Source organism: Osmerus eperlanus, chromosome 9 (genome assembly GCF_963692335.1).
Source record: "Osmerus eperlanus chromosome 9, fOsmEpe2.1, whole genome shotgun sequence".
Taxonomy (NCBI): Eukaryota; Metazoa; Chordata; class Actinopteri; order Osmeriformes; family Osmeridae; genus Osmerus; species Osmerus eperlanus.
In genome coordinates, this window is record NC_085026.1 from 2903888 (window position 1) to 2922260 (window position 18373).

General features: G+C 43.2%; 2 protein-coding genes across 4 annotated transcripts; both read left to right on the plus strand.

Moving 5' to 3' along the window:
• The first annotated feature begins 897 nt into the window (after positions 1 to 897).
• dpysl5a (dihydropyrimidinase like 5a) lies at positions 898 to 11519 on the plus strand. 2 transcript variants are annotated; one of them, XM_062469871.1, is made up of 13 exons: positions 898 to 1042; positions 3085 to 3349; positions 4948 to 5106; positions 5351 to 5530; positions 5856 to 5924; positions 6356 to 6400; positions 6536 to 6611; positions 7567 to 7723; positions 7971 to 8112; positions 8465 to 8607; positions 8707 to 8914; positions 9079 to 9247; positions 9636 to 11519. In XM_062469871.1, exons 2-13 carry the CDS (start codon positions 3089 to 3091, stop codon positions 9719 to 9721), a joined length of 1695 nt encoding a protein of 564 aa, XP_062325855.1. In that variant the 5' UTR covers positions 898 to 1042; positions 3085 to 3088; the 3' UTR covers positions 9722 to 11519. The 2 variants fall into 2 exon arrangements, with proteins under 2 accessions (XP_062325855.1, XP_062325854.1); XM_062469870.1 differs by lacking the exon at positions 898 to 1042 and adding an exon at positions 2310 to 2426.
• A 246-nt stretch (positions 11520 to 11765) lies between these two features.
• mapre3a (microtubule-associated protein, RP/EB family, member 3a) lies at positions 11766 to 18008 on the plus strand. Of its 2 annotated transcripts, none has more exons than XM_062470129.1 (8): positions 11766 to 11888; positions 12938 to 13065; positions 13281 to 13426; positions 13546 to 13747; positions 14721 to 14860; positions 15900 to 16052; positions 16229 to 17044; positions 17300 to 18008. In XM_062470129.1, the coding sequence occupies exons 2-7, from the start codon at positions 12945 to 12947 to the stop codon at positions 16295 to 16297; spliced, it is 831 nt and encodes a 276-aa protein (XP_062326113.1). In that variant the 5' UTR covers positions 11766 to 11888; positions 12938 to 12944; the 3' UTR covers positions 16298 to 17044; positions 17300 to 18008. The 2 variants fall into 2 exon arrangements, with proteins under 2 accessions (XP_062326113.1, XP_062326114.1); XM_062470130.1 differs by having other exon boundaries at positions 13546 to 13702.
• Positions 18009 to 18373: the final 365 nt, after the last annotated feature.

Sequence of the window (18373 nt, forward strand, 5' to 3'; positions counted from 1 at the left end):
TAACTTTTACTGTAGCATAATGTATGCTTAATTCCTGACCGCTTCTTAATCCTACATGTGGAATCACATGTCACATCACAATCACATCATCCTCAGTGTGTTTCCAGTTGTTGTCTTGATTTTGATGCTTTGTTATGATTGGGCAGCAACAACACATTTCACTGTTCAACCAGGTCAGCTTTATATCTGGTATCTCTGCTGACACTCTGTGTGACTTATTTTGTGTCATAATTGTTTATGACCTATATTTCTCTTCTTCAGACCAGTGCATACAGCAAATGTAGCAGTCATTCTCCAGCCCATACTTACCAGTATGTCTAGTGCCCAGAGAGAGAAAATTAAGACTCCTTATGTACTTGTGCTGGAGAACACTTGAATAAATGTATTGTTTTTGTGCAAAAGGATGATAGCTTCTGTTATTCTTCATTTCATTAATTACATAACGTTTTCTTAAAGTTCTTATATAATCATGCCAGTAGGCTGCTGATGGCATCAACAGCACCCAACATACTTTGGAACCATTAATGCTCAGCTTCATAGAACTTACAATTGCATCTCAAAAAACATGCCTTTGTTATTCCTCAGTGCTGCATTCACTGTAGTCATTTATAGTCCCCAGTGATAAAAAAAAACTGCAACAACAAAAATACCCACAGGATATATCTATTAAAATGTTTTATTACTTATACTTTCCTTTCAAACTGGTTTTCTTCTCCCCCCCAAAACTTTCTGGCCTCACTAAGCAATCCCTTCCCCGATTCACAGTTCACACCCACTTCCTACAATAATGGTACAGCCTCCACCATGCGGACACGCCCTGAGTGCCAAGTGATTGGTTTCTTTGGCTACCAGGGCAACATTCATTGCAGGTGATTGGAGCATCTCCACCGTCGCACGCCTTGGATGCTGAGGACGGGGGTTTCGCCGGCTGGTCCCAGGAAAGCATCTGGTGTTACCCTGCAAGTGCTTTGAACGATTTATTTTGCATTGGATATTGTAAAGTAACAAAAAGGGCGTTTGGAGCACTTGACCAGAAAAGCAGGTATGTGTGATTTAAAAGATCCTGACTGGACTATTGGATGTTGCAACTAGGACTTGATTAATAGCTAGACTGCTAGGTCTTGTTGATGTAAAACCGGCTTTTGCTCGGTCTAGGAGTGTTGGTGATACGAGGGGGGGGGGGGGGGGGGGGGTTCTACAGCGGTGCTTTATATGGACACTTTGTCTCACAAGCCCCCGTCGAAAATAAGTACATGTCTACCCTTTTTCCTGATTCATTCTATGTCTGCCACCATCTCTCGTGTCTTTTGTTAAGGAGCATGGGGGAAATTAGTTTCCAAATCCTTAAAATACGATTGAATCAGATCACCTGCAGTAGCATATATTTTCTTAACTGATTAGAAGGAAGTAGGCTAGCAGTGTTAGGGTGCAGCCCAGTTTTGATTAGCCGATACTACAGTATGCAGCCTACCTATTAGGAAGGGGACCAGTTTCTTTGTGTCAAGTCGTACTGGTGGGATGTGTCTTCATCGGTGCAATGATTTCATGTATAAATTGTTGACTGATGATGAAACCGTACTTTAAAATACAGTATGAGACCAGTTATCTTACCTCGAATATAAATATTTGCAATGTAATGTTTTGTTGACATGCTGAGTAGCCTATCGTTTTGTGAATTATTCATTTGTTTTATCTCGCCATTACATTTTACGAAACCCCATTTTTCACGGATCTTTGTTTTAGACTATTAATAGATGGATGGATGTATTAATACATATTTCTCATTTGTTTTTAATTCATACTTAACTTGGTTAGAATAGATTATGTAAAACAATTACTAGAGATAGACATATTTGCTCCCTGTCTAAAAAGGAAGTTTTAGACATAAGTTGTGTCTGTGTCTGCTCCAGTTCTGCAGCAAGCAGTCTGGTAGCTGGGTCTGTCTGTGAGTATATGTGCCATCTTAAAAATTATCTCAGCATCAAATCTGGGACCATGACCATGCGGTAAAGTGGCCGCACCCACACAAGTACGCATGATACACACCCACATGCCTACTGTAGTGTCTTCACACCCACCGATCCCCCCCCCCACACACACACACACACATACACTCACCACACTACACCACAGACACACACATACACACAAAGAAGAGTTTCTCATTTGTATTTGATAGAATTTAAAGTGGTGATTTGTTCTGTAGGAATCAGTAATGAATACATCATTGTATTCATTACTGATCACTGTAGTTCCAGCCCAGCTAGCCTAGGGCTGCTAGCCCCACTGACCACAGGCTGTGTCTGACACAGCCTGTGGTCAGTGGGGCTGATGTCACTCAGTCTGGACCTGCTAGCTGAGGGAGGTCAGCACCACTCACCATTCTCTCCTCGAGACCGAGCCTGCAAACAGTTGATAAAGATGAGGTAAATTATTGATTGTTTTTATTGTTGTATTTTGTCTGTATAAGGACTCGACCCAAATTGACCGGAGCACTTATTACCACAAAAATAGTTGTAGTATAGCAGTAGTGTAGATGGTTTGGTTGGTAGTGTTGGTACAGTAGAGGTGTGTGGTAGTGTTGGTACAGTAGAGGTTAGGTGTTGTGGAGATAAAATTGCGTGATGGTATCCACAGAGATACAATAGCTGATAACTTTGTATACACACTCAAAAACTTTATTAAGTTATGAGTTATGAACTTGAGTTATGAACTTACTACAAAAATATTTTTGTATTTACTATTTTTAAGTAACTCACTGCTCTAATTCTGTAACTATGGATAACCGTGTTCTAGAACAAACTCTTCTCTCATTCCAGAACCATGTCTCCTGACATTTTAGAATCAAATCGCCTCTTGTTCTAGAACCATGTATGCATTAGTTGTAGAACCACATCTTCTCTCTCATGTCTTACCTTGTTCTAGAACAATGTCTTCGCTCGTTCTATAACTGTCTTTCCTCATTCTAGAACCACATCTTCTCTCGTTGTAGAACCACATCTTCTCTCGTTCTAGAACCATGTCTTCTCTCGTTCTAGAACCATGTCTTCTCTCATTCTGGAACCATCTCTCCTCTTGTTCTAGAACCATGTCTTCCAGCTCAGCAATGGTGCGGATCCTGATCAAGGGTGGCAAGGTGGTAAACGATGACTTCACCCAGGAGGCGGATGTGTACGTGGAGAACGGCATCGTGCAGCAGGTGGGCAAAGAGCTGATGATCCCGGGTGGGGCCAAGGTGATCGACGCCTCTGGGAAGCTGGTCCTCCCAGGGGGCATCGACACCAGCGTGCACCTGCAGCAGAGCTTCATGAACGCCACCACTGCTGATGACTACTACAGCGGCACCAAGGTAGGGATGGAGGGAAGGAGGGAGGGATCAGATCAACTGATCTGAGCCCTCAGGGAACAGGACCAGGGCTGAGTACTGTGAGCCTAGACACAAAACCGCTATATAGTATAAGTATTGAATAACAGTTGACTTGGTTACATCAATCAATTACTTTCTTAATCACTTGGGAATTTACTTGAGTTGTTTTCGGTGTCTCAGATATTTTTTTAATATATATATATATATATACTATGTATTTTCACGTGACTGTCTGGGCAGACCTGGCACGGTCAGCTAGTCATCAGACTGGAACCAAGATGGAGGCTGGATAGACAGGTCATCTGGGGGTATCCCAGACTGCCCCCACCATCCCTCCTCATCCCTCCTCAACCCCACCATCCCTCCTCATCCCTCCTCAACCCCACCACCCCCAATATCCCTCCTCATCCCTCCTCACCCCCACCATTCCTTCTCATCCTTCCTCATCCCTCCTCACCCCCACCATCCCTCCTCACCCCCACCATCTCTCCTCACCCCCACCATCCCTCCTCATCCCTCCTCACCCCCACCATCTCTCCTCACCCCCACCATCCCTCCTCATCCCTCCTCACCCCCACCATTTCTCCTCACCCCCACCACCCCCACCATCCCTCCTCACCCACACCATCCCTCCTAATCCCTCCTGACCCCCACCACTCCTCCTCATCCCTCCACCCCCCAACCACCTCCATCATTCTTCATCACCCCCCTTGGCCCTCCACACTCATCCCTCCCCTGCTGCTGCGTCCCTGGACGCCAAGGGAGAGGCACATGTAGATCGGTCTCTGTTTCCATGGTGACCGGGGGGCTGCTGCAAAGACTGCTGCAAAGCCTTTTCACTCATGCCATTGTGTTTGGAGACAATACGCTCTCAGACACAAACCCCCTCCCCTTAGCAGACACTACTCCAGTCTCTAGTGTCAGCTGCCAGATGCTCTCTGGTGCACATATTCACACACACACACACACACACACACACACACACACACACACACACACACAAGCAGTCTGAGCTGTGTAGTATTATTATTATTTTTACATAAGAGATTTGTACTTGTATCCCTGGGAACCAGGGTTTCTCATTGTGCTGTAAGAATGTTTTGTTGTATATTTCTAGAGCGTGATTTGCATTGGAGGCATGATGTAATTTGTCCTATAAAAGCTGAATCCTTAATCAATATGAATCAGAATGCTGTTCATTCACAGATTCTGCCGTTGATACCCATTGGTTGACTAATAGAACCACTGGTAATAAATTGTGACAGTCATGCAGCTCATTATGGCTGAGTTGCTCCTTATTCCCTGTGGAGGTCTGCCTTTATTAATGGGCTTTTATGTGCTTCCCTTATCACCTGTCTCATCACCCGCCCAGCAAATAAACATTATCATAAACCTGCAGAGTAACTGACAATGCTAATTATTTATTGTTAAAGCCAGTGTACTGTTTACATGATTTGTCCCTGGTAATTGATGTGACTGGTGGTTCTTTGATAGTTAACCAGACCTGACATTGCGATTTGTCGTGTGAATGATACCGATTTGTCTTAATGGGTGTGTCCTCTGTCTGTGTGAACCAATAGGCAGCTCTGGCTGGAGGCACCACCATGGTTATTGGACACGTCCTGCCTGAGAAGAATGAGTCCCTCCTGGAGGCCTATGAGAAGTGTCGGTCCCTGGCCGACCCTAAAGCCTGCTGTGACTATGCTCTGCACATGGGGGTCACCTGGTGGGGCCCCAAGGTACTGGTCCCCTAGCCTACACACTTTACTATGATTATCTAGTGTCAATCGGTTGATACCAAGTAACCTTTCTGAGATTTCCTGTTATCGGTCATGTAGTCACTTTACAGAGATTATCTGGGAACTTTACTGTAATTATGTAGTAGGTTTACTGTGCTTATATAGGATCAAATGAATATTATCTAGCATTTTTTCGGGGATGTTTAGCTGTGAGATGATATTCAGTTGTCTGTGTACGCTGCAGGTGAGAGCTGAGATGGAGGCCCTGGTGCGAGAGAAAGGGGTCAACTCCTTCCAGATGTTCATGGCCTATAAGGACATGTTCATGCTGAGGGACAGCGAGCTCTTCCAGGCGCTGCAGAACTGCAAGGACATCGGGGCCGTGGCCAGGGTCCACGCCGAGAACGGAGAGCTGGTGGCCGAGGTGAAGAGAGCACAGATCACAGCCATCTCTTTGATGACACGTTTTTATGATGTTTTTAAACCCACAATCATAGATCACTGACATCAAATTAATAACATGACACTTTTTTTATTGAATTCAATTCACTTTATTTACCCCAAATGGAATTCAAGTGTTCAGTTAACATTGTGTGCAGTTACAGAATAAGTTAACAGGAGAGCTAGCACATACACACATTATTATATTATTATAGTGGTGAGCTGGCAAACATTCTTCCAATCTGACGAAGATTCTATAGGAAGGGTGTTGATAGATGTCAGGCTCTTCAGTGTTTGTGTGTTTCCAGGGTGCCAAGGAAGCCCTGGACCTGGGCATTAGTGGACCTGAGGGCATTGAGATCAGCAGACCTGAAGAGGTGAAGCACACAATTTAAAATCAAATATATGTATTAAATTAATGTAAAGAATATTTAGATTTTTTCTATAATATTGGGAAGATTTAAATATTTTCTTATATTCTACTTTCAGTAGATCCTACATTATTAAATTGTTGAATTAACATATTTTGACAAATGTCAAATGTCCACTAAACCAAATGTTTCCATTCACAAAATACAATTAGAACCATTAGATTCCAGTTTAAATGATTTAAATCGGCTTCATGGAAATTTGACACCTAATCCAAATATTTTAATTGAATGGCTCATTGTGTACTGTATCTCTGCTGTCCTTCAATGGATTCATAAATACAGTTCACATTCGTAATTACACCCAGCCCTTTCATCGGGGCATCAGCCTTCATTCATAATTAATGTCCTTTCTCCATTATCTTCGGATCTTTAACCAGCTGGAGGCTGAGGCCACTCACAGGGCCATAACCATCGCTAACAGGGTGAGTTCTCAGACCTCAATGGCTAAAACGAGCTGACAAAAGCTTGTATTTTTCTCTCGTTAAGAATGCATGAATCCCCCACAAGTTGCTCAGTGTGTGGTTGTGGTTGTGGTTGTGGTTGTGATTCCCTTGCAGGCCCACTGCCCCATCTACCTGGTCAACGTGTCCAGCATGTCTGCGGGAGACGTTGTGGCCACTGCCAAGATGCAGGGTAAGGCTGCAGCCTCGCCTCATGTCGCACACTTCACAACCCTCTAACAGCTTCCTTTCAGGTACCAAGCCAGCATAGTACCCCTTTAACGCAGTTAGATTAAAGTGCAGATCCCTTCACTTTTTAGGTACCACGCCTTTGAAATTGCTGGCTTTACGTCATAGCCGGCTGAAATTGTATTTCTGAGAGGTTCAGTGACGTTTCTATATCTGAGGACTGATGAAGAAAGTGTTTTGTCCGTCTCTTCATAAACGGAGTGACTAAGTTCAGTTGAGTTCTGGATTTTTACTAAGTATTTATCAATCTGCAGATTGGGAGAGAAAACCAGTCTTCTGACCATAAATGACAACACAACACCAAGCTTAGGTCTCAACCAGGTCTCTCTCAGCTCCGAAAGCCAAAGGACCATCTTTAATAGGGCACAAGAATGTAAACATAGATTGTGACAGTCAGGCAGGAATGACGTTTACAACAGTCTCAGAGATAAAGATTCACTGCTCCCAACACATGACAACTCTCACACTAGAGAGTTCATAGTTGGAGCTCTCCTTGTAGTCATGACAAGGACCGTTTAGCCAGTACTTTCTCCTGACCCCGAACATCTATTAACCTGACACATAGACACAATATACTGTTATTAATAGCAAGCTTACATGATAAACGTACTAACTAGTATCCAATGACTAGTTCTATTGATTAGTGATTAGTGTAAGCACACAGGAAATCCCAATTTCTTCCACAGGACCCAGTTACGTTAAATTGTCTTAATTCAGCCCAAAGGAAATTCAAGTGTTCAGGTGTCCTTCCAAGGTGCACAATCACAGAATAAGTAAAAGACACACATAGAAACCTAAGATCCAAACCCTGGAAGGAAGGGAGACTGGGACTGTAGAGACAAGCAGAGGAGCCGCCTGCATCGCTGCTCCTGAATCTCTGCCTCCTCTGTTCCCGCCAGGTAAGGTGGTCCACGGGGAGACGACCACGGCGCATGCCGTGCTGAACGGGCTCCAGTACTACCACCAGGACTGGGCCCATGCTGCCGCCTACGTGACGGTTCCGCCCATACGCCTGGACCCCAACACCCCTAACTACCTGATGAGTCTGCTGGCCAAGTAAGTGTAACCTGTCAGGCCCTGGGGTGCACACTTCAACATGCAGCTCTCTTGTTAGGTCAAGGAGTCAGGGTCATTCCTTTCTGATCCCGGCTGACACAGCTAGTAGTTGGAGATTTTTCATGACAAAACAAGCTGAGAGTCAGACAACCTACGCACAGTGGTTTCTGTGACACAAACCCCATGCCTCCGAGTCCTCCGTGGCCATTCTGACTGGGCTGTTCTCTCGTTGCCTGTGTGAATGCAGTGACACCCTCAACGCTGTGGCGTCAGACCACCGTCCTTTCACCGTCAAGCAGAAAGCCATGGGCAAGGACGACTTCACCAAGATCCCCCACGGCGTCCCGGGAATCCAGGATCGCATGAGCGTCATGTGGGAGAGAGGAGTGGTAACATGAATAATTAATGATATTTTTAATATATAATAATATATATAATAATAATAATATATTATCATGAATTTGAATGGAACCTTTGTATTGTCTTAATAACTAATAACACCGATGTATTATTATTATAATACATTACAACGTTTGTATACCTCTTTTTAAGATGCTGGTATAGAGAACTAAAACTTTTAGAGGACATTGTATCATTATCAACCTTTATAAATACACCTTTATAAATGCAGCAAAGTCAGTTGAGAATTTTTACAAGAATAGAAATACATTGAACACAACAGGTTTGATACATAATTTGTTGTGGCTGGAATATCTCTATCTAATATCAGTCTCATCTCAGGTTGGAGGCAAAATGGACGAGAACCAGTTTGTAGCTGTGACCAGCTCCAACGCTGCCAAGATCTATAACCTGTACCCCCGGAAGGGCAGGATCATCCCTGGGGCCGATGCTGACCTGGTGGTCTGGGACCCTGAGAGCACCAAGTAGGGAACCTGCTCCTGTGGTGGTTGTTATGTTGGTGGTGTTCTTGTTGTAGTTCTTTGGGATGTGAGTGTGAGGCTGTTTGTTCTCTCTGTTTCCAGGACCATCTCTGTGGACACACAGCTCCAGGGAGGAGACATGAACCTGTACGAGGGTCTTCGCTGTCATGGGGTTCCCCTGGTCACCATCAGCCGCGGTCGACTGGTCTATGAAAACGGCGTCTTCACGTGTTCTGAAGGTTCTGGAAAGTTCTACCCTCTCCGAACATTCCCAGACTACCTGTACAAGAAGATGGTCCAGAGGGAGAAGGTATCAAGTGATCCACAAAATACACATTTTGTTATTTAATTGTATTTATGTACTATTGTAATAGTAGGGTGTTATCAGAGTGTATAATAAACATGTGTTCATTGTTGTGTGTACACACGTGTGTGTGCGTACGTGTTTTTCTGCGTGCGTGCGTGACCCCGCAGTGCCAGGCTGTGAAAGCTGTGGAGCGTGAGCCCTACGTGGGGGATGTAGCTGTGGTGAACAACTCAGGCAGGAAGGACTGTGGCCTGGACGACCTGGACACCCCAACGCGTGCCTGCACCAGACACGGAGGGCTCCGCGACCTCCATGAGTCCAGCTTCAGCCTCTCTGGTAACACCAGACATCCCCCTGCTCTGTCCGGCGATGAGACACGCATACAAGCATAGTCCATCATGTGTATCGTCTAGTACACCATATGTCTAGTATGTGTAGTAGTCTACTATAGTACTATCTATAGGCATAGGAAAAAGAGACCATCCGGTATAGTTTCATCCAAGGGGCACTCTGCTTTTTAGCTTGTTCGGGAGGGGTGAAAATTATAACAGTAACTAATAGAGTTGCCATTAACAAAGAATTTTTAGCTTTTACTACTAGGATAACCTGGTACTTATTATCTATCCAACTGAAGGCATGATGCACTGCACCTGTTAATTGTTGCACTTGCTGTTTCACACCACAAAGTACTGAATGTTAACTGAACCTTCCACACTCTACACAGGAGCCCAGTTTGATGACAAGATTCCAAAGAGATCCTCTGCAAGGATCCTGGCGCCCCCAGGAGGTAGATCCAGTGGGATCTGGTAATCTGGAACCAGCCTGGGTTCAACCAATCAGCAGCCAGATCTCAACCAAGAAGGAAGAATAAAGCCTGAAGGATATCAATGGCCAACCAAGAAAACATTCTCTCTCTGTCTGTCTGTCTGTCTCTCACTTTCTCTGTCTCTCTTTCTGTTTACTTTTTCCTGTCTCTCTTTCTTTCTGAATGCATAGTGAAAAGTGTCACATTTTATTTAAACTGAGCACGGTTCTTTACTGTACATGACATAAGTGCAACGTCACATGGCGTTGCGACACTAATGTTGGAAATTAAGCTAACCATAGAAATTCGAACAAAATTGAGATAAAACCTCACAAAGAAAAAATAATCTAACACGTTGTTGGAAGCATCTAAACCAAATGAAAGCAGCAACTAACAAGCTGTCATTAACTGATGTGGATTCAGATCAGGGTGTGTCATTACACTAATAGTTACAGGGCTAAGGGGGTTGGACTTGATCTGATAATATTGTTTTACCTCACTGTTATATCTACAATATTGCACTGCATCATGTACTACTTAGCTGCCTTTTGACATAGTTTTTATGTGTCTAGACGTGAGTTTTTATACAGAGTACAACCATTAGTGAAACGTGGTTAGATATACAATGGTGTTGACATGAAACACCATGAATATCTCAGTACATTGTGTGAAACATTTTAGAATATTGAAATGTGGATTATTTTACACATGGTTTATTTATTTCTGTTATCATGTATTTTTTCGAGACGTCATTCACTTTAGTAGCACTGCCTGCTTCCTGCTTCCATAGTACATGGAATGTGGACCTAGAAAGTGTGTCAACAAACTAGTCCAAGAGCACACTGTCCTCAGCGTAGCTCATTCAGACTTCCACTAACTGTTTACAGCTTTGTTAGTGTACTTGTCCCTGTCATTCTCTCCCTACAATGTGAATGCACCTATGCTGCTGTTTGCTGTGCATTGTGGCATAGAACCCTTCCTCTCCCAAGCACTGATGTTACTACAGTTAAGCAGCATTCTGTGCAAAAGTGCTCATGGTCATCATCCTCCACAAGCAGAAAGCCTCACCTTCAAAGGCCTTTTTCCTAATCAGTGAAGTCTTACAGTATCCACATGAGCAGGTACTACTTATTGGAACCTCTTACAAAAAAGAAAACATGCGTTATGTAGAATATTTAACAATTGAAGAACCCAGTGGTGAAAATAGAATCTCTTTCAGGTCCACAGGTTTCTAGAACGGAACTCTTGCTAGGTCCGAAAGAACCATGCACATTATGGACTTTATAAGGATTCTGGAATCTGTTGAGCGTTCTTCTGTTGTAACTAGTGATTCTATTTACACCGTTAGCACTTTTTACAATTCAGTACTTTTGGCTTTGCACTGAATTGCCTGACTGTTATATCTGTTGATTGACATTGTCCAACATAACACCACTGTGAACTGGAAACACAAACATACTGACAATGGATCCAAACAATGTCAGAAAACTCTCCCTGTATGCCATTCAATGTCTTTCAGTATAACAGTGTAACTAAGGTATGCTTGTTCAAGTGTTAGAACAAAGAAACACACTAATGCTATTCAGTAATACGTCATCATCCACTGTCATTTAATCTCATTCTGGAGAATAATCTTTTTATTTCATGTTGTTTATCATTGCACAATATACTTCCGATAAAAAAACTGCAGTGTAGAAGTCCTACCGGTGCTAAATAATGTGTTCTGGATTGTGCTTTATTTTATCTTATGTCTTGCAGCTCTTTACCACATGATTGAGTGCAAATAAACCACACTGAAATGTCTGTTTGACATTGTCTTATTCTTGGTTGAGGAAATTTGGCTTGGCTCAGCCTACTTGTCAGATTACGTCATTTAGTTGAACATTAAGAAATGTTCAAGTCCAACTGGATGAGGCCACCGATATTGCCGGCCGCAGCCAGGCACGTGTTGTTTAGCAGGAAAAGTCCTATTTATGTGCCACTTCTAACAGCATGGAGCCGGGCGCAGGCGCATTGGGTCATGGATTGTTGCAGACCGAGCGGCTGTAGCGTAGGGGGCGTCTCGTTACTAACCACTGCACAGCGCAGAATCTGGCAACGACGGCAGCGACGGGTATTGGCATTAGGAATACTGCCAGCGTGATAAAAACAGAAAGAGAGCACTGGAATACAGTGAGTAATGAGTGAATTTGGCCTATTGGAAATTACTTGAACAATTTACCAATTCCAAATGACATTAATTCGTTTATTTGTAATGAGCAAGACAGCATTGTGTCATTCCAATTCTGCGAGGATATTTCGCCTGTAGTGAGTGTGAGGTAACCTGGTCAGAGGCCTGTAGAGGGGGCCGCTCCGTAGCAACAATGTTGCGGGTTTTCACACCCGAACCAATAAATGCATGGGCTAATGTATTGTTCTCTAAACGACCAGAAAACGCCCAATTGCCACTTAATATGTTTCAGACTACAAAACATTTTAAATGCTCACTTTTAGCGCTCATACGGCCCTTTAAAGGCCTATAGGCAGTTAGTCGGGATAAGGCTTCATGAGAATAATGACTTCTTTCCCAGACTACATGATTCTTAAATGGGACGATATTTCATATTTTGATCAATGTTAACCTGCAGACTCAAGGGTCAAATACCATGCTCGGAATTGAACCAAAGCTATTAATATAGACTTCAGAGATCTAATTGTACGGTGCACGATTTAGACAGAAAGTGCTACTGTGCTACTGCGAGTTGCATGTGCAGACTATTGTACTATGTCGCTATGCCAGCGAAGGATGCTGAAATGATTGATAGGCTGCTGACAACCAACTATGCAGATAAGATATTCGAAATACATTAGCCTATTCGACTTGGGTCATATAATAGCTTCAACCCTATTGTGTCCAAAGGTTTTTGTGTCTCAAATGATTCAGTAGATGAATTTCACTGTCTCATAACTGTGCTTTCAGAGCGCTTTAACAACAGTACAACGCCAAGTAATTTATATGAAGTCAGCCAGTATATTCCCAAGGAATAATACAGATGTATGGGGATGTAGGGGGTTTTCTTGAACATTTAATTACAATACTTTCTAATCTGATTGTATTACAGTGGTCTTGGCCTAACCACAGTCCTTTCCCACAGTGTAATTATACCAGATATACCGTCTATAAGTATATACATTTATGTTTGGTTTTTGAAATAAATAATTGGTGGTTTTGTTTGTTTCAGGAAGGGTATGGCCGTAAATGTGTATGCTACATCCGTGTCCATTGACAACCTCAGCAGACATGACATGCTTGCGTGGGTCAATGACTCCTTGCACCTCTCCTACACCAAGATTGAACAGATGTGCTCTGGTAGGTCCTCTGATCCAACTGGAGAAGTTTTCTTATAACCTTGTTTAGTTGAATATTAAACCAACTAACTGAGTACCTGTTATTTTTAGAGGACACTGTGTAACACTGTGTAACACTGTGTAACACTAATTACATTATGATCATTATGGTCATAATTGGCATTTTGAGTCAAGGTATTTATATGCACATTTCTCTTTTCTTTTTCTATCTTCCAGGGGCAGCATATTGCCAGTTCATGGATATGCTTTTCCCAGGCTGTGTGCTTCTAAAGAAGGTCAAATTCCAGGCCAAACTGGAACACGAGTTCATCCACAACTTCAAGGTTCTGCAGGCAGCCTTCAAGCGGATGAGTGTTGACAAAGTCAGCTTTTTGAAATAACTTAATTAACATTAGAAGCTAAGCCACCCCCCATAAGAGCTTCAGCAAGTGTCATCAACTCACCAAAACATTCTCACATTCTCACCTCTTTACAATTGCAGATAATCCCTGTGGAGAAGCTGGTAAAAGGAAAGTTCCAGGACAACTTTGAATTTGTTCAGTGGTTCAAGAAGTTCTTTGACGCCAACTATGATGGGAAGGAGTACGACCCTTTACAAGCCAGGCAGGGTCAAGACGTTGCACCTGCTCCCAATCCAGGTGATCACTTTATCTACAAACCCAAGAGAGCTTGGCGAGCCCCAGGTAACCCAACCCCCGGTCCTGCCTCGCTGCACCTTGCCCTCCCCTGAGCTTTGGATGGCTCAGAAGTGCTCCTTGCACGCCGCTGGTGTGTGCACGATTCACAGAATGATTGCTGTGCTAGCCGTCCATTTCACTAGGCTAGCGTTTCGGCTAGCTTTTAGTAGCAGCACACCACATGTGATGGTGTCTCTTTGGGTCATGGTCGGGTCACCTCAACCCCAAGTGGGGCGGCAGCTTCAGAGGGGTCAATGATTGGTTGAAAATCAATGCAGAAAGTGATGTTGATGACAATTTGCATATTTACATTCCAACCACACAATTGGTCAGAAAAACAATCTTGTTGTCAGTCTTATTTGGAAATATTTAGAGATGGAGAGACAGCACCAGATGATGACTGAGATTTTTTTTGTGTGTGTATGATTTGCTCTGAAACTTAGACTGATAAATGTGATGGCTCTACTAACACCTGTCATGTTTTCAGCTTCAGTCTCAGACATGCCTTGCGTGGAAGTAGTTTATCATTGCATTGGTATTATTCAGGTGAACACATTCATGCTGACTCTGAGGTGCAGCCAGACCAGGTCTTGATTTCAGACGTTGGTCAGTGGATTTGTCTCATTTGTTGATGCGGAGGTTTAAAGCCTCAGCTAATGCAATGCAACTCAATAATGCCAAAACAGAATGCTGCAGTGTGTACCTGAAACATTCATGTTTTATCTAAAGCACTAACAATGACATGTAAAACAAGAATATCTTTTTTAGTGCAATGCTCCAGATTTAAAATGATCAACTGTAAAGTGCCTCAGATTACAACATTAGCAACACCACAGGCACCACATCATGCTATGCTGGCACTCCTCTTCCCTGCAAAGTAGGCTGCTATAACAACAGTCAAGATGGCATGTGTGCCTAGTAAAGAAGCACTGGGTTTCTGCTGCTGCTTATCATCTCTGACCTTCTCCGACACCTCCAGGACCACAGAGGACATCTCCAACGGTTCCCAAAAACATGCCCACTCCCCAGCGGGTGATGACCGCCACGACCATCAGGAAGAACCCGTCACTGGCCAGGAACGGGGGCAGCGATGTGGAGATCTTGGAGCTAAACCAACAGGTAGAGTTCCAGGGAGGGTAAGGAGGCATTGCTACCTCAGACAGCTCAGATTACCTGACACACACCTGTTACAGGGGTCACCTAACACACCTGTCACATGACACACACCTGTTACACAGGTCACCTGACACGCACCTGTCACATGACACACCTGTTATAGGGGTCACCTGACACCCACCTGTCACCTGACATGTACCTGTCACCTGACACACACCTGTTACAGGGGTCACCTGACACACACCTGTCACCTGACAAACACCTGTGAACTGACACACAGCTGTCACCTAATACACACCTGTCACCTGACACACACCTGTTAGAGGGGTCACCTGACACACACCTGTTAGAGGGGTCACCTGACACACACCTGTTACAAGGGTCACCTGACATACACCTGTCACCTGATACACACCTGTCACCTGACACACACCTGTTACAAGGGTCACCTGACACTCACCTGTCACCTGACACACACCAGTCACCTGTAACACACCTGTTACAGAGGTTACCTGACATGGCACATATCCAGTTGGGTTTTGAGAGCAGGCTGATGGCACATATCTATTTAATATGAGTATGTGGTGGTTCTGTAGGATGTGGAGTGTGTATCAAGGTTCCCACATGAGTTTACCTTCTCCTGTTTGAGCTTAAACATGAACAAACAGGGAAACTGAAAAGTGGAGGGAATACGTACACTCTGGAAACATAATACTGTATGTATGATCTCTCCAGTATGCTTACGGTACAATACTAGACTAAACTAGAGCATAGCACTCTGCTATGGATACTAAACTTATCAGTCAAAACTTAGTACGGTATAGCATAGTGTAGTTCAAAAATAGTATACTATATATACGTTTTGCCCATCATGGTGTGTCAGGTAGGTACTTGAAGAAAGGTAAGTTCACAGATGTACAAAGACAAACGATGATCTACAGGCTCCTGGAGGAAAACAGGGACAAAACAACTATATCTGCAATATCTGTAACTGCCCACTCTCTCCTGTTTTAAAGGACTTTTATTATCTTACCCTACGTAGTTGATGGAGCTGAAGTTGACTGTGGATGGCCTGGAGAAAGAACGCGATTTCTACTTCAGCAAACTAAGAGATATCGAGCTGATCTGCCAGGAGAACGAGAGTGAAAGTAACCCCATCCTCAGCAGGATAATCGACATTCTCTACGCTACAGAGGTACACAAGAATAAACTCCTGGTCTGAATTGAACTGCACTTCATCAGGCATCCAATGAGAATAATACTGTGACAGGTAGTGATAGTTGAATTCCTGATGAACAGTTTGTCATGAAAGGGGTGGGGGGGTCGGAGGTCGCGAACACTGAGCGCTGTCTCTTCCTGTTTGTGTCTCAGGACGGGTTTGCAGCCCCAGACGATGATGGCCTTGATGAACAGGCCCATCTGGACCAGGAGGAATACTAACCTCTTCACTTCCCTCTTCTGTGATCCCTCTGTCCACGAGCCCCCTATTCTCCATCCTTTTCCCCCTCCTGTCCATATCTCTTTAGTCCTACTTTACTGTCTCTGCACACCACGCTCTATAAATACGCCCTTCATTCTTCCTCTTTACCTCTTTCTCTCTCTCTTTTTCTTTCTCTGTCTTCATATGTATATCTGTTTTTTTCTTCTCTGAGCCCCCACCAGCCATCGACATCATGTACAGTACATTTCAATGCCATAAGCTACCCACTTCCCCTTCCCCCAGTGACCCAGTAGCTGCAACAGTAAATTGACATATCCCAGTCGTTTTAGCATGGTGCGTACGCAACACACATATAATAGCCAAGGAAAAGGCTTGAGCTAATGGATTGCGGACCTGATAGAAGCTGTAAATACAAAAAAGGACATTTTGATTTTTAAACTAAGACGACATCATTGGATTTTTTATTTTGCGCTGTTTTGATTGTAATCCAGATAATGGAAAACATCACTTGCATGATATATCAGGCTTCCATCAGAGTTACATATATATTTATGCATTTAGCAGGAGTTACTGATACTAACAACAGCTACTTTAATATAACAACCAATGGTGTTTCATTTGGAGAGAAAAAAGCTTCTTATTTATTTAACTTATGTTTAATTTAACAATGAAAATAATTGACACAAATATTGTAAGAACAAGCATATTATGAAAGTCGATTCCGATCTGATTTGTGCTTAACCCTCGTGCTGCCTTCGGGTCACATGACCCAAAGGTTCATAACGAACCATCGTTGTGTTTACCCAATTTTACCCAATACAAAAACAAATAAAAATAATTTTCTTTTAACCTTCGCAATGTGGGGGGTCTGAGACAGCCCAACGGTTAAAAGAAAATGCTTCACTTTGTTTTTGTATGCGGTAAAGTTGTCGCAATACGACGGTGGGTCACAATGACTGATGGGTCAGAACGACCCGAAGATAACACAAGGGTTAAGGCAGTAAAGAGTTTCTTTTTTGAGGGTGTATTTAAAGGCATGTGAAAACATCAGTTTGGTTCCGATGTCATATGATCAATGCTCTTTGAGGACTCATTTTTCGACTAGCTACATATCTCAGCATGAGAATGTTCCACTTTGACCGTGAATGGGTGACATATTTGTAAATTTATAATGTGGAGCTTTTGTTTTTTGTCAAAGGTTCTTAATCTTTCTTTTTTTTTCATTTGTCAAAGTATTAACGGTTATTTGAGTATTTAGCTACTGATCAAAGGGGAAAACCATCATAAACAGTAGGCCTAGATTACTCTTCAAAGTGACTTCGCAGCAAAAACGTTTGATTTATTTGTGAATGTGCTTCATGGATAACAGGACAACAATCAAACAATTACAATCGTAGTTTGTTGACATTCAAGTTTACCGCTAATTTGATTGTGTTTATTGTAGCGTCAGTTGATTTGCTGTAAATTATTGCACAAGGGAAGCCGTGACCAAGGACGTCCCGGGGGTCTGCGACCAGTTCATAATGATGCTGGTCATCCATCATGAGCATCAAATGCACTCTCCCTGGCTTATTTTACTTTGCTAACTTAGCCTACAACCATCTGCTACAACGGAACTCAACCTGCATTGTTGCATTGACTGAGTAACAGTGTTGGCATAACACTCATCTTTGAGATTTATTAATTAAATAAACAGTTGTGAAAGGAAAAGCTTGCATTTTTCGCAGAACATAGCCGATAGGGGTCGCCAACAGGTCGATCGAGAGCGCAACACGCCACGATGACATTTAGAAGGTGGGGAATAAAATCTGGCTCACACAAATGTCACAGAAGTGCCCTACTCTTTACACAATCATTTTTCCACGGTTATTACTTGCAATTGGCTAAAGTTGCCAAATATAATGTTTTTTTTTTACCGATCTCAAGTAAGCTACAAATAGCTAATGACGTCGGCGCATACGCCTACTGTCTTGACAAACTTGAAATAAGGAAAGTGGATTTGCTAGCTAGAAGCAGTCTAAAGGCTACACAAATTCAGTTGCATCACGCACGCTGAGGCGGGTGCAGCTTCTCCA

Coding starts and splice junctions, on each gene's coding strand:
- dpysl5a (XM_062469870.1), top strand. CDS start 2,332: ATGTCACTCAGTCTGGACCTGCTAGCTGAGGGAGGTCAGCACCACTCA. Junction 5,107..5,350: donor TCACCTGGTGGGGCCCCAAG/GTACTGGTCCCC, acceptor TGTACGCTGCAG/GTGAGAGCTGAGATGGAGGC. Junction 8,915..9,078: donor AGATGGTCCAGAGGGAGAAG/GTATCAAGTGAT, acceptor GTGACCCCGCAG/TGCCAGGCTGTGAAAGCTGT.
- mapre3a (XM_062470129.1), top strand. CDS start 12,945: ATGGCCGTAAATGTGTATGCTACATCCGTGTCCATTGACAACCTCAGC. Junction 13,427..13,545: donor AGCGGATGAGTGTTGACAAA/GTCAGCTTTTTG, acceptor TTACAATTGCAG/ATAATCCCTGTGGAGAAGCT. Junction 13,748..14,720: donor GAGAGCTTGGCGAGCCCCAG/GTAACCCAACCC, acceptor CGACACCTCCAG/GACCACAGAGGACATCTCCA.